Source organism: Hypomesus nipponensis, chromosome 21 (genome assembly GCF_054491055.1).
Source record: "Hypomesus nipponensis isolate SF chromosome 21, ASM5449105v1, whole genome shotgun sequence".
Taxonomy (NCBI): domain Eukaryota; kingdom Metazoa; phylum Chordata; class Actinopteri; order Osmeriformes; family Osmeridae; genus Hypomesus; species Hypomesus nipponensis.
The window spans coordinates 1,720,001-1,732,863 of NC_140381.1; the positions used below are offsets into that span (position 1 = coordinate 1,720,001).

Sequence of the window (12,863 nt, forward strand, 5' to 3'; positions counted from 1 at the left end):
AGTGACAGGATGACATAGAGTGACATAGGGTGACATAAGGGGTCACAACCTTTATTTGCATTCAGCTCTGTGCGTTTCCATGATGTGCCTGCCACAGACAGTAAAGTTATCCATGTTTGTAGTTTGCTGTAGCCTGTCTGCTAGCTGGTGAATGTAGACTTTATACACCTGATTCAACAGATAAAGAGTTCTGTTCCTGTCTGTGCCAGCCTGTTGGGGTGCCTTACCGCCAGTGACCTGCAGGGGGCAGTGCGGTGCTGTGAGTGAGTGGGAACCGTGTGGATGAGTGGAGTGAATGAGTACAAATACTACTGCTTGAGGAAATGTGTGTGTTCATGTCCTGCTATATAGAATAAAGTGATTTGACTAGTCGGGTGCTGGGAACTATACACTCGAATGAGACGGGAAGAATTCAAAACTAATTTGTTTGTATTAATTTGTAAATTGTAAACTAAATGTTTTTTGGGGAAATAAATGACTAATGAAATGCTTTTGTTTTTGTGTCCAGTCAGCAAATGAAGACAGCTCTCTCCCCTTTATCCCTGTTTCTGAAGTTAAATTCAACGATTTGATCAGTAAAGTGTTCAGAGAACAGAAGCCAGGTCTCACACAGTGTCAGAATCAGAAAGGGATGTATTCGACATGAAAGTTTGCACAGACAAGGAATTTGCTTTGGCAGGAAGGTGAATACATTAAACATATAAACATATAGGAATCTTATAGGAATCTCTCCGTGTGACAACCATAGTGTCTGAAGCTGAAACTGACTCTGAGCAACACACACACACACACATTTATTTATTAACACCCAGCAACAGACCATGTCGATAAGAGTTTACCTTGAATAATATTTTATTTGCTTGTCTACAACGTGCCACATACTTTTCAGCAGGTTCTCCAGCTGCAGAGTCCAGGACCTGGTCAGACCAACTGAACTTCAACCTGTTCTGTGGTGTTGTAACGCTGTGAGAGTCTCTGGTGTGTCTCAGTCACCCTACCCTGAGGAGGGCTGCAGGTCTTCAGGTAACTGGGCCATAGAATACACCAGATCTTCTGGAGTTCTGTTTGCTGAGGTCACAGTGGGAGGAGCTGGGAGGATTCTAGAATCTCTGTGTGTCACAGTGGAGTAGAAGACAGTGGCGGGACCATCCGGGGAGATTTCCACAGTGGAGCAGCTGGGCTTGATAGCGTCTTTTGGGATGATCACAGTAGAATAGCTTGGTTCTTTAGCGAAGCTAACGCTGTCATACAAGTCATTGACGATGCTAGCAGAGCAGCTAGCAGAGCAGCTAGCAGAGCAGCTAGCAGGCCTCGCTGCTGGAGAGGCGACACTAGAGGCACCAGCAGGGAGAGAGTCTGTCTGTCTGTGTTCTTCTCTGATCTCATTGTACACAGAGTCACCCTGGAGACAGTCACCCTGGAGACAACAATAAGAGTGTTTAAAGGTGTTTATCTGTTGTAATTGTTCATCATTTTGACAGCATTATTATCATCATTTTCTTATGATTATACATATTATTATTGCAATGATCAACATGATAACAGATCCATCCCAGCTGTCACGTGTCATAGCAAGTCTGACCACTAGAGGGAGCTCCACTCCAAAACGTTCACCCAGACTAACCCTGTCTAGTCTACGACCCAGAACCACCCCCTCCACTGTACCCTGGACAGCTGATCTGACTGCTAGCTGTGAGCAAGATGGCCGACGTCCCACCTCACACTTCCATCAGCACCATCTTGCTTACACTCATCCTGCTCAGCTAGATCTGTGCTACATCCAGTGCTTTGCTGTGGGGGTGAGGACAGCTGAGAGGCTGCACAGTGTGAAGGTGTGTATTTACATGTGCACTGTGTGTGTGTGTTGATGTGTAGAGCTAGGTCCTGGTGCAGGGTTGGAACCCTCTCACCTGTCCTGCAGCATGGTTGTCGAGGGCCAGGCAGTCAGAGAGCTCTGGTGACTTCTTTGCGTTACTTCTTTGTTTTTTTCTTTGCGTAGTTTTTACCCCCCTCAGTCTGCACTAGAATATCACTGTTGGAGGAACATCCACCCTTACAGAAGTACTTATCATTATCCTTGATGGGCAGCACTGCATTGTCCATAGTGCACCTGATCACAACCTGTCCTCCTTCCTTGCCAGACGCCTGGATCACTGCTGACACCTCCACACACACAGCTGTCAATCACACACACACACACACACCCACACACACACACACACACACACACACACACACACACACACACACACACACAGAGCTGTCATCTCAAACACTCAGTACAGAAACCTGCATCAACACAAGATATTGACTAGACAGACAGACAGACAGACAGGACTCACCAGAGAGCAGACAGCAGGACACAACCAGGAAGGTTTTCATTATGACTAGTTAGTTACTCCAACCCACTAGTCAGTAGTTGCTGTAGTTACTGCCAGCTAAACCCTCTCAACAACAAGCAGTCTGACGAGCTGGAGTTCTGAGTTCAGTTTCTAGAAGTGATTGAAACTTCCTCTCAAGTTCTGGTTTCTCAATACTCTCTTCCTTTAAGACACCTCCCTCCCTTCCTCTCCTTGCTCCTCATTGGCTCTGTTATCTGTCAGTCAGTCAGTCTGACAATGATGATGTCAGTAAAGTGTACAGCAGAGATGCTAGACAGCAACTTCCCTAAATATGAACCACAAGAGAACAGCTGGCTGTGTGTGGGTAGCTACGTGTGAAAACTGCAGGGTCAACTCTCTATACTACTGATACAAAAAAATAATAATCCAGAGCTGTATTTATACTCTCATATCCCTCTCTCTCTTTCTCTCCCTCTCTCTCTCTCTCTCCCTCTCTCCCTCTCTCTCTCTCCTCCTACAAACACTGTCCTCCTCCTCGGCCTTCTGTCTGCTTGTGATGATGATAATGAGGATGATAATGGTGATGATGATGATGTTCTGATCGTATTGAAGAAACCCTCCCACCAGAAGTCGCGGGGGACCGGTAGATTGAACACAGAAGAGGAGATTTTGAAAGGTTTTGTGCTTTATTGAATTTTGCCACAGAAAAGGTTTCATAAAAAGGGTGTTTTTCTCTCCGCTTTATCTTTCTCACACACACACACACACACTCAGACACATTGTCACACACTCCTACACTGACACACACACAGTGCCGGTCCCCCAGGCAACGTGTACCCCTGCCCCCCCCCCCCCAAGTCAACGGCATGACAATGGGTGTGTGTGAACACACTTCTTGTTAATGCTCCGGATGTCCTGAGTCAAAATTACCCAGTGCACTCACTTAGGGCGCCAACCAAAACACAGACATCTGATGTGAAGTGGTTGGAGCCCTCTGCTGGTAGACATGGGCAGCTGCCTATGTCGCCTATAGCAAGGACCGGCACTGCACACACATCTGTACTTTGTGCTCAGAGCTGGAGGCTGGAGTCCAGTGCCTGAGGATCTAGAGCCTGATAGATGGTGTCATAAAGGGCGGAGCCAGCTGCAGTGCATTCTGGGTCAGCTGCAGTGCATTCTGGGTCAGCTGCAGTGCATTCTGGGTCAGCTGCAGTGCATTCTGGGTCAGCTGCAGTGCATTCTGGGTCCCCCGGTGGCCCAGGCTGATGAGAGGAGCTTTGGTCTTCACTACAGTCCTGTTCCTCCCCGTCGGACTGGAAAGATAATGTTGCATGTTCATTTGTTGTGTGTGACTCTGTGACTGTGCATGTGTGTGTCTCTCTGTAACTGTGTGTTTCTCTCTCTGTGTCTGTGTGTTTGGGTGTGTGTGTGTGCCCGTGAAGGAGCAATGACTCGATACTCACCTCCCCTCTGCTTCCTGTCTCCACATCAGTCATCGACACTACACATAAGATGCAGACAGGTGGGTGTTTAGTGTGTGTTCATATGTGTGTATGTGTACCTTTGTCCTTCTTTGTCCACCAGCGTGTGTGTGTACCTGTGTCCTTGTTTGTCCTCCAGAGTGTGTGTGTGTACCTGTGTCCTTGTTTGTCCTCCAGCGTGTGTGTGTGTACCTGTGTCCTTGTTTGTCCTCCAGCGTGTGTGTGTGTACCTGTGTCCTTGTTTGTCCTCCAGCGTGTGTAGAAGATGAGAGGAATGAGAGCACACACCAGGACAGCCAGGCTGACAGACACTGGGATGACCATGGAGGCACCTGCCACAACCACAACAAAGAGAGGGGAGGGAGAGAGACAATGAGAGTGTGTGTGAGAGAGACAGAGAGAGAGAAAGAGAGAGAGAGAGAGAGGCGGTGAGTGAGTGAGAGAGAGAGAGACAGAGAGAGAGGGGGGGTGAGTGAGAGAGAGAGAGAGAGAGAGAGAGGGAGTGAGTGTGAGGAAGAGAGTGAATGAAAGTGTGTGAAAGAGAGAGAGTGAGTGAGTGAGTGAGTGAGTGAGACAGACCTGTCAGGGGAGGTTGTGCTTGGGGCCGTGCAGTCTTGTGGACCAGGGTGCTCTGTGTGGATGAAGCTGTTGTTGCCACGGCAGCTGTTGTTGCCACGGTAGCCTGTGGAGAAGAAGCCCCAGGAGCTGAGCTCTCTGACTGGGGGAAAGGAGGGGAGGAGGAGTGGGGGAAGGAGGATGGGGAGGGAGGGGAGGGGGAAGGAGGGGAGTTGGAGGGGGATGGGGAGGGGGAAGGAGGGGAGTTGGAGGGGGATGGGGAGGGAGGGGAGGGGGAAGGAGGGGAGTTGGAGGGGGATGGGGAGGGGGAAGGAGGGGAGTTGGAGGGGGATGGGGAGGGAGGGGAGGGGGAAGAAGGGGAGGAGGTGGATAGAGAGGAGGAGGGAGAAGAGTAGGGGGAGGGTGGAGGATAGGGGGAGGGTGCATGAGATTGAATGGTGACTGTGGGGGATTTCAGAACACTCCAGGGTTAGTGGTGGAGGAGAACGGGGAGGGGAAGGGGGGAGGGGATGAGGGAGGGGGAGGGGATAGGGAAAGGACAGGGAAGAAGTCAGAGAGAGAGAGAGAGAGGGGGGAGGGGGGTTATCACAAGATCTGTGATCACATCACCATTTCATAATCAGCCAGAAATAAAGATACACTGAGCTTCACTGTGTAGCATTCTACTAGTGCTGTCTGGGATGCAGCCTGATGCGCAGACAGGCAAACAGACAGACAGACAGACAAACAGCCAGACAGAGAGACAGGGCTGGCAGGGTGGAGCTGATCATCACAAGACCACATCACAACTGTCACTAATCCAATGACACGCACACACTACCATGGAAATACCAGCACACAGGTCAGGAAAACATGCAGACAGACAGGCAGACAGACATGCAGACAGACATGCAGACAGGCAGATAGACAGGTACACAGACAGACATGCAGACAGACAGACAGACAGACATTCAGACAGACATGCAGAGAGACAGACAGGCTTCTTACAGTCCACAACTGTCAGATGGACCTCCTGGTACGCGTCTCCCTCCAGGCCACACCAGTACGTCCCCGAGTCCGACTGAAGCAGCCCGGAGACGGACACGGAGAACGCTCCGGACCCCCTGTCCTCCAGGCTGTACCTCCCTGAGGCAGCCTGCCTCCCCCCTGTCTGGCTGTCCACCAGCAGGCCAGGGCCCGGACACTGGCCCCTGCAGAACCACTTCCTGCTGTTGGCGTCCGTGAACGGAACGCTTCTTGGAGGACACAGAATGCTGATGTCTCCTCCCACACGCCCCGTCGTCATGGTCACTGCTGAGCCCTCCGCACACAGGGCTGTGGGTTTTGTAACACACACACACACACACACACACACAGACACACAGACAGACAAACACACACACAGACACACACACACACACACAGACACAGACACACAGACACACAGACAAACACACACACACACACAGACAAACACACACACACAGACAAACACACACACACACACAGACAAACACACACACAGACAAACACACACACACACAGACAAACACACACACACACACACAGACAAACACACACACACAGACAAACACACACACAGACACACACACACACAGACACACACACAGACAAACACACACACACAGACAAACACACACACACAGACACACACACACACAGACAAACACACACACACAGACAAACACACACACACACAGACAAACACACACACACAGACAAACACACACACACACAGACAAACACACACATAGTTACTGAATTTAAGGTACTTAACCTGCTGTAGGCAACTATCAAAGACAGGCAGGCAAGCAGACAGGAAGACAGACAGACAAACAGGCATTCACACAAACAGACACACACTTACACACACAGACTGAAAGACAAAACGCACACACACACACACACAGACTAATTTGCGGCTGCAGCGCTGGTTATATCTGAACAGTAGCAGTCTGTTATCCTCAGGAGAGAGAAGAAAGCTCTTCAGTTGGAATATCTTTGTTTATGCAACATTATCTCAGTGATTAGCTCTTCTCCTGTGTCCATGAGAAAAGGGTTCCAGTTTCTAAATGGATTTAATCAGAGAAATCATTCGACAAAGAATCGAAGAAAGAAGCCTGTTTCTGAAGATGTGACACACAAACTGATCTCTTCGCCTGCAGTTGACATATTTTAATCTTGACATATTTTAAAATTTGATTGATCACATCTTTAAAATCACATGATGTAAAAGACCACTACTGTTATTCCCTGTTTTTTGCAGTCTGATTGATCTCTAAACTGTCCGGTCACCTGATGAACCATGTGACTGTAGGGTGAGGGGTCTGACCTGCGAGGAGGACCATCACCAGCACGGTGTTACCGTAGTGACCGTACTCCATCTCCTCTCCGCCCGCTGCCGTGTCCCACTCCGCCGGACCAGGCTCCGTCTCCGTGGAAACGACCCTTGTGTCGCTCTGCAGTCCTCCAGCTCTCCTCGCCACGCGCGCTTCCCCTTCGCAGGTCTCAGGCCCGGCACAGACTCAGAGACAGAGAGAGACGAGGTCTCCGTGATCAGATCTCCAGATCTCAGAACAACTCCTCCGTTCAAGTCTCTTTGAGGGGAAATACGGTTAATCAGTAGCTCCGTCAGTCCTCCCCGGGGCGTGGATAACCATGTTAGGCTGGTCTGGAAGACCCTGTAGTGGGCTGGGGGCTGGGGGGGCGTGGCTCTGGTCTGGAGGACACTGTGGTGGGCTGGGGGGCGTGGCTCTGGTCTGGAGGACCCTGTGGTGGGCTGAGGGGCGTGGCTCTGGTCTGGAGGACCCTGTGGTGGGCTGAGGGGCGTGGCTCTGGTCTGGAGGACCCTGTGGTGGGCTGGGGGGGCGTGGCTCTGGTCTGGAGGACCCTGTGGTGGGCTGAGGGGCGTGGCTCTGGTCTGGAGGACCCTGTGGTGGGCTGGGGGGCGTGGCTCTGGTCTGGAGGACCCTGTGGTGGGCTGAGGGGCGTGGCTCTGGTCTGGAGGACCCTGTGGTGGGCTGGGGGGCGTGGCTCTGGTCTGGAGGCCCCTGTGGTGGGCTGGGGGGCGTGGCTCTGGTCTGGAGGACCCTGTGGTGGGCTGGGGGGCGTGGCTCTGGTCTGGAGGACCCTGTGGTGGGCTGGGGGGCGTGGCTCTGGTCTGGAGGCCCCTGTGGTGGGCTGGGGGGCGTGGCTCTGGTCTGGAGGACCCTGTGGTGGGCTGGGGGGCGTGGCTCTGGTCTAGAGGACCCTGTGGTGGGCTGGGGGGCGTGGCTCTGGTCTGGAGGACCCTGTGGTGGGCTGGGGGGCGTGGCTCTGGTCTGGAGGACCCTGTGGTGGGCTGGGGGCGTGGCTCTGGTCTGGAGGCCCCTGTGGTGGGCTGGGGGAGCATGAGCAGTCATATGAGCTCCACACAAGGTCTGCTGTCTGCTCCTCCCACCACACACCACCCAGCTACGCTCCGGGTCCCGCTCCCTCCTTCTTTATACCTTCTTCCCTTCCTCCATCTCTCTTTCCCTCCCCCTCTTTCCCCATCTCTCTCCCTCTCTCCCTCTCTATAGCTCCTCTGTCTCTACATCTCTTTCCCTCTTTTTCACTTTCTATAGCTCCTCTGTCTTCATCTTCTTCTACTCTTCTCTGCACACGAGCACGCGCGTGCACACACACACGGTGGAGCTGTACAAACAGATTGCAGTCATGAGCTACACACTACAAACTCTCCTGGCATCACTGTATGTAATTTGTGAGCCTGTGTGTGTGTGTGTGTGTGTGTGTAACCTCAGAGTCTGCTGGTGTGTCATGGGACCAGTAGGGTCCTTACAGGTCCAGCTCTTCATCATCAACATGTACGATCACCTTCCGGAAACAGCAGCCAACAACTTATTTTTCTACCTCACTTCTTGTACTCACACACACACACACACACACACACACACACACACACACACACACACACACACACACACACACACACACACACACACACACACACACACACACACACACACACACACACACACACACACACACACACACACACGTGTAAGAACATTCTAAAGAAACCCAATCATTAATCAAAGCACAAAAAAAGTTTATTTTAAATAAAACAGATGTCAGAAAAATGGTCGTTTTTTTCTGTACATGACGTAATCACAATATATAAAAATGAGAGATTACAATACATTCTCATGAATTAACAAAAAAAATCTATTTGGTCTTGCACTTTCTCGTTTCATGTTAGACAAACGCAGTTTGGAGTTTGAGGATGTTCTCCTGGACCAGAAGCCGCACTGTGGCGCTCTGCCTTCTGTGCTAACCTCAGACAAGTAAGACATTCTAGGTTTGTAGTCCCGTGTTCCCACAAGCAAGTAAGCCCACAGCTACACTCAAAACATCCCTCCACACACACATCCATGCAGACACACACACACACACACACAGGAAATGAGAGTCTGGCTGGCACAGGAAGCCCATATATGGCTGTTCAACTTTGGCACCAGTTCCCATTCTACACCAGACTCTTCTCAGTAGAGATTGAACCAAACATATTTAAAAACAGCATCATCAACATCATCAACAGCACCGTGGTTCAACCTGAGGAATCTCCTTCAGCAGAGATCAGAACCAAGCAGCGAGATCCCCAACCTCGGGTGTGGAGGAAGAGGGGCTAGGAGAGGAGAGAGGGGCTAGGAGAGGAGAGAGGGGCTAGGAGAGGAGAGAGGGGCTAGGAGAGGAGAGAGGGGCTAGGAGAGGAGAGAGGGGCTAGGAGAGGAGAGAGGGGCCAGGAGAGGAGAGAGAGGCTAGGAGAGGAGAGAGAGGCTAGGAGAGGAGAGAGAGGCTAGGAGATAAGTAATATCTTCATCAGCCTGTCTCTCTCTAAAATGCCTCTGATCTCCGAGTCCAGAGAGATATTAGCAGCAATAGAAGGTTCTAGAGTCTTTGAAGTCTGTAGAAGGTTCTAGAGCCTTTAAAAAAAGTCTATAGAAGGTTCTAGAGCCTTTGAAGTCTGTAGAATGTTCTAGAACATCTGGAGTCTTCGGAAGGTTCCGGAGTGCGTGTGAGAGGCAGGTTCAGGACGAGGGGAGCACCTCGGCGATGGTGTCCCTGGCGCTCTGGCTCAGCCTCTCAGGGAACGTCACCTCATACTCCACCACCAGGTCGCCGCGGCGATCCGGGTGTTTTGGCAGCGGTAGCCCCTCCCCCGTGATGCGACGCTTCATCCCCGGGCGCACCACGTCCCGCGTCGTCACGGGAACCGTCCGCTTTTCCAGGGTGGGGACGTTAATGGTACAGCCGCACAGAGCCTGAGGGGAGAGAGAGAGAGAGAGAACCTTGAAAACACTGGAACACTCTGTAAACACACCTCTGAACGTGCACACAGTGTGAAGTGTGGCAAGCGGCCGACTTCCCCGAGAGACACCTTGCCCACCTGTTTGAGAGACACCTTGGCGCGGTACACCACGTCGGAGCCGTCCCTGCGGTACACCGGGTGCGGCTTGTCCTTCACCACGAACACCACGTCGGCCGCCAGGCTGGAGGGGCTCTCGTCGCCCTCCCGGGGGAAGGTGATCTTGGTGCCCTCCTTCCAGCCCCTCTTGATCACCACCTCCAGGATCTTGTCCTCGGAGCGCGTGCTGTGGCCGTCCGGGTTCAGCCGCTTGTGAGAGATCTTCATCTTCTTGGTGCAGCCTGTGAGCACCTCCTCCAGGGTGACGCGGAGTTCGTGCACCACGGGGGGGTCCTGGCGCCTCGAACGGCCCCCGCCCTGACCCCCCATCCCAGCGCTGAAGGAGCGGGGGAACCCCATGCCCCCGCCCCCCATGCCCCCGCCCCCCATGCCCCCTCCCCCCATGCCGAAGCGACTGAAGGGGTCGTCTGTGTCCATGTCTTCCCCGTTGCGGCCGGTGCCGCCACCGAACAGGTGGTCGAAGGGGTTCCGACCCCCGAAGAACTCTGCGAAGATGGCGTGGGGGTCGCCCTGGAAGGTGTAGCTGAAGTTGGGCGCCCCAGGGCCCCCAGGACCCCCGGGACCCCCGCCCGACGGAGCACCGCCCTTCAGACCTGGGAGGGGGAAGGGGGATCGAGAAATGGTGGGGCGAGAGAGAGAAAGAGAGTGTGGGGGTGGAACAACAGATGGGGGGATGGGAGGGACAGAGACAAAGGGAGACAGAGAGAGAGTTTAGTTTCACTTGCTACTGCCTTTGAAAGCCTTTATATTGCTGTTGTTAAAGTTGTAGGGGGTTAAATATTGGCCAAACAACCAAAAACGAATTCCCTTATGGTTTAAAGGAAGATGAGAAACGAACAGTGTATTAACATGAACCAAATAATGCCAATACAAACAGAATTACAGTTATTTGACTCTATGGTTTAAAATCAGAGATAGAATGGTCAAAGTAAGGTTAAAATGAAATGTACATTTAATAACATTGCAAATGAATGAAATCAATTACAAGGCCCACAGGTTACAAAATGAACGCTTTAAATGTTACCTACTCTACCATGATTATTGTAAATCAGACAGAAAGCAAGAGGTGAGCAAGGAGTGGGACAGTACTGAGGAGGTCTCAGAAGATCAAGAATCCACAGAACAATGCTTCACAATTCCCTTTATACCCAAAAACAACCAATCACACCAAATCTTTACTTTTATTTATTAACATATGACTAGCAATGCCAAGAAAGTTACACAATGGGGTTTGAGAGCCATCAAGTAGATCAAATCTAAATGTATTTATATAGCCTTTTTACACGCAAGCATGTCACAGGGGGCTTCACATAAGTAGAGACTCCGTCCAGAAACTCCAGACTAGCATATGAGAGGCGGGGGCAGGTTGACACCCAGCCTTACAAAGTTGACATTTAAATGTGAAGTTGACGCCTCTGACAGGCAGTACCAACTACACCGGTCCGTGTCCCTAGAAAACAATCCTATTTCACAGGCAACACAGGCCACGCGCACACAAAACACTGGTGGTTCAGACTTTGCTGACATGACAAACTCGACGCAGAATCCTCTGCGTTGACCTGCGATACGTCATCAGAAAGATTCTTCCAGTAAGGCTGGTACCTGCCGAACTAATCAGCAGTCAGCAATCACACCTCTTCAAATAGTGACCTATCACAGCGCAATCACAGCTTTGCAAACGGAGGCCTTCGTTTTGTTTTAACCAGCCCCGTCTCTATTAATAGTACGACAGGGATTCTTGTTGGCACTCGTCTGAGAACGGAATTTCGGTTTACCTAGCTCCCGATACCGGACAAAACTAGTCCAGACAAATCTATGTAACCAAAAGTTATTTGCTGTTGAAACAGAATCAAGTAATAGGCTAATGCTTGAAAGTATGTGACGATTCGGAGAAAAAAAAAAAGATTAAATCAACCTACTAGTGTGAAATAACAGATTTATCTTCCCTTTTCCAACTTAATAAAGTAATCACATCACTCACCCTCCTCTCCAAACCGATCGTAAATATCTTTCTTTTTCGGATCGCTGAGGACGTCATAAGCCTCGGCGATCTCTTTAAATTTATCCTCGGCTTCCGGCGCCTTGTTCTTGTCCGGGTGGTAACGAAGAGCTTGCTTTCGATACGCTTTCTTAATCTCGTCTTCAGACGCTGATTTCTGTATTCCTAGAACGCTGTAGTAATCCTTCCCCATCTTGACCATCTAGTTTATTGTGACTTTATTCCAGACGGGATTGTATCCAATAGGTGATAAAGTCCTACAACTCCTTGAGCTCGTTGTGAATCAACTTCAGCTGACGAAACGTAGGCTACTGTTGCTGTTGCAGAATAAAGTATTATTGTTGACCAAGGCGTCAACTAAGAAGTGTAACCAGAAACTCCGAAGTAGCCTAGTAGTAAACGTTTCACTCAACAGCTTTAAATTGGGTTAGCCTGCTCCGCACTCTGATGGATTATCCTGCGTACTATCCGCGGTTATCCTCTTTTGTACCGCTGTAGAATGTTCGCGAATTTTCCACCACGTTCAAGAATGGTCTGAGCGTCCCTTTCTCACGGTAAATCAACAGTGAGAGGGGGAACGCCTACCATTGCGTCACAAGCGTTAAACGTTCAATAGACACGCCTCCGCCTCTCAAGACTGAAAAGCGTTAATGCACTTTCTAGAAAGTGACCCAGTGAAAAGCGTTACTCCACTTGAGGACGCGGAAATATGGACGTATGCAGGCGTGTTGATATCAGACTTTTGACGGGGATAAATTTGATACTCCATAGAAGTATTCCATGAAATGTGACTGTGTTGATACCACATAAGAACAATTACCTTTTTAGCTTTCAATTTTTTTTAACGAGACCCACAAGGCACACGCGCTCAGTGCCATGATGTCGGGATATAAAAGCCTGTAATCTCCTCTCATATGTGTGTCCGCACGTGCAGACTCTGCAGGGCAGAACCCCGCGGTGTGTATGAGCGAGGAATTACTGTTCAATGACAGAATCAG

The 12,863-nt window shown here is 50.7% G+C and overlaps 3 protein-coding genes across 3 annotated transcripts in view; 1 reads left to right on the forward strand and 2 right to left on the reverse strand.

Moving 5' to 3' along the window:
* The window catches only part of slc25a10b (solute carrier family 25 member 10b), a 6,799-nt gene extending 6,312 nt beyond the window's left edge, over nucleotides 1-487 (forward strand). The window contains exon 11 of the mRNA XM_084685234.1: nucleotides 1-487. This exon is cut by the window's left edge and continues 927 nt beyond it. The gene's annotated coding sequence lies outside the window, so the exon portion shown is untranslated.
* Nucleotides 488-3,199: 2,712 nt separating this feature from the next.
* LOC146237334 (uncharacterized) lies at nucleotides 3,200-8,244 on the reverse strand. Its single transcript, XM_084685901.1, has 9 exons — nucleotides 8,177-8,244; nucleotides 7,689-7,778; nucleotides 7,130-7,409; nucleotides 6,732-6,906; nucleotides 5,376-5,713; nucleotides 4,403-4,541; nucleotides 3,940-4,155; nucleotides 3,806-3,843; nucleotides 3,200-3,655 (listed from the first exon to the last, which is right to left on the reverse strand). Exons 1-9 carry the CDS (start codon nucleotides 8,242-8,244, stop codon nucleotides 3,413-3,415), a joined length of 1,587 nt encoding a protein of 528 aa, XP_084542027.1. The 3' UTR covers nucleotides 3,200-3,412.
* A 228-nt stretch (nucleotides 8,245-8,472) lies between these two features.
* dnajb1b (DnaJ heat shock protein family (Hsp40) member B1b) lies at nucleotides 8,473-12,410 on the reverse strand. Its single transcript, XM_084685221.1, has 3 exons — nucleotides 11,848-12,410; nucleotides 9,828-10,459; nucleotides 8,473-9,702 (listed from the first exon to the last, which is right to left on the reverse strand). Exons 1-3 carry the CDS (start codon nucleotides 12,065-12,067, stop codon nucleotides 9,469-9,471), a joined length of 1,086 nt encoding a protein of 361 aa, XP_084541347.1. The 5' UTR covers nucleotides 12,068-12,410; the 3' UTR covers nucleotides 8,473-9,468.
* Nucleotides 12,411-12,863: the final 453 nt, after the last annotated feature.

Bases quoted from the DNA above. Each gene is read 5' to 3' on its own strand.
- dnajb1b (XM_084685221.1), bottom strand. From the start codon at position 12,067: ATGGTCAAGATGGGGAAGGATTACTACAGCGTTCTAGGAATACAGAAA. The intron at 10,460-11,847 runs GTGAGTGATGTG...TCCCCCTCCCAG, and splicing joins CGATCGGTTTGGAGAGGAGG to GTCTGAAGGGCGGTGCTCCG. The intron at 9,703-9,827 runs GTGGGCAAGGTG...CTCTCCCCTCAG, and splicing joins CCAAGGTGTCTCTCAAACAG to GCTCTGTGCGGCTGTACCAT.
- LOC146237334 (XM_084685901.1), bottom strand. From the start codon at position 8,244: ATGTTGATGATGAAGAGCTGGACCTGTAAGGACCCTACTGGTCCCATG. The intron at 4,542-5,375 runs GTCTGTCTCTCT...CCTTTCCCCCAG, and splicing joins TTGTGGACTGTAAGAAGCCT to TCAGAGAGCTCAGCTCCTGG. The intron at 3,844-3,939 runs GTACACACACAC...TCTTATGTGTAG, and splicing joins GAGGACAAACAAGGACACAG to TGTCGATGACTGATGTGGAG.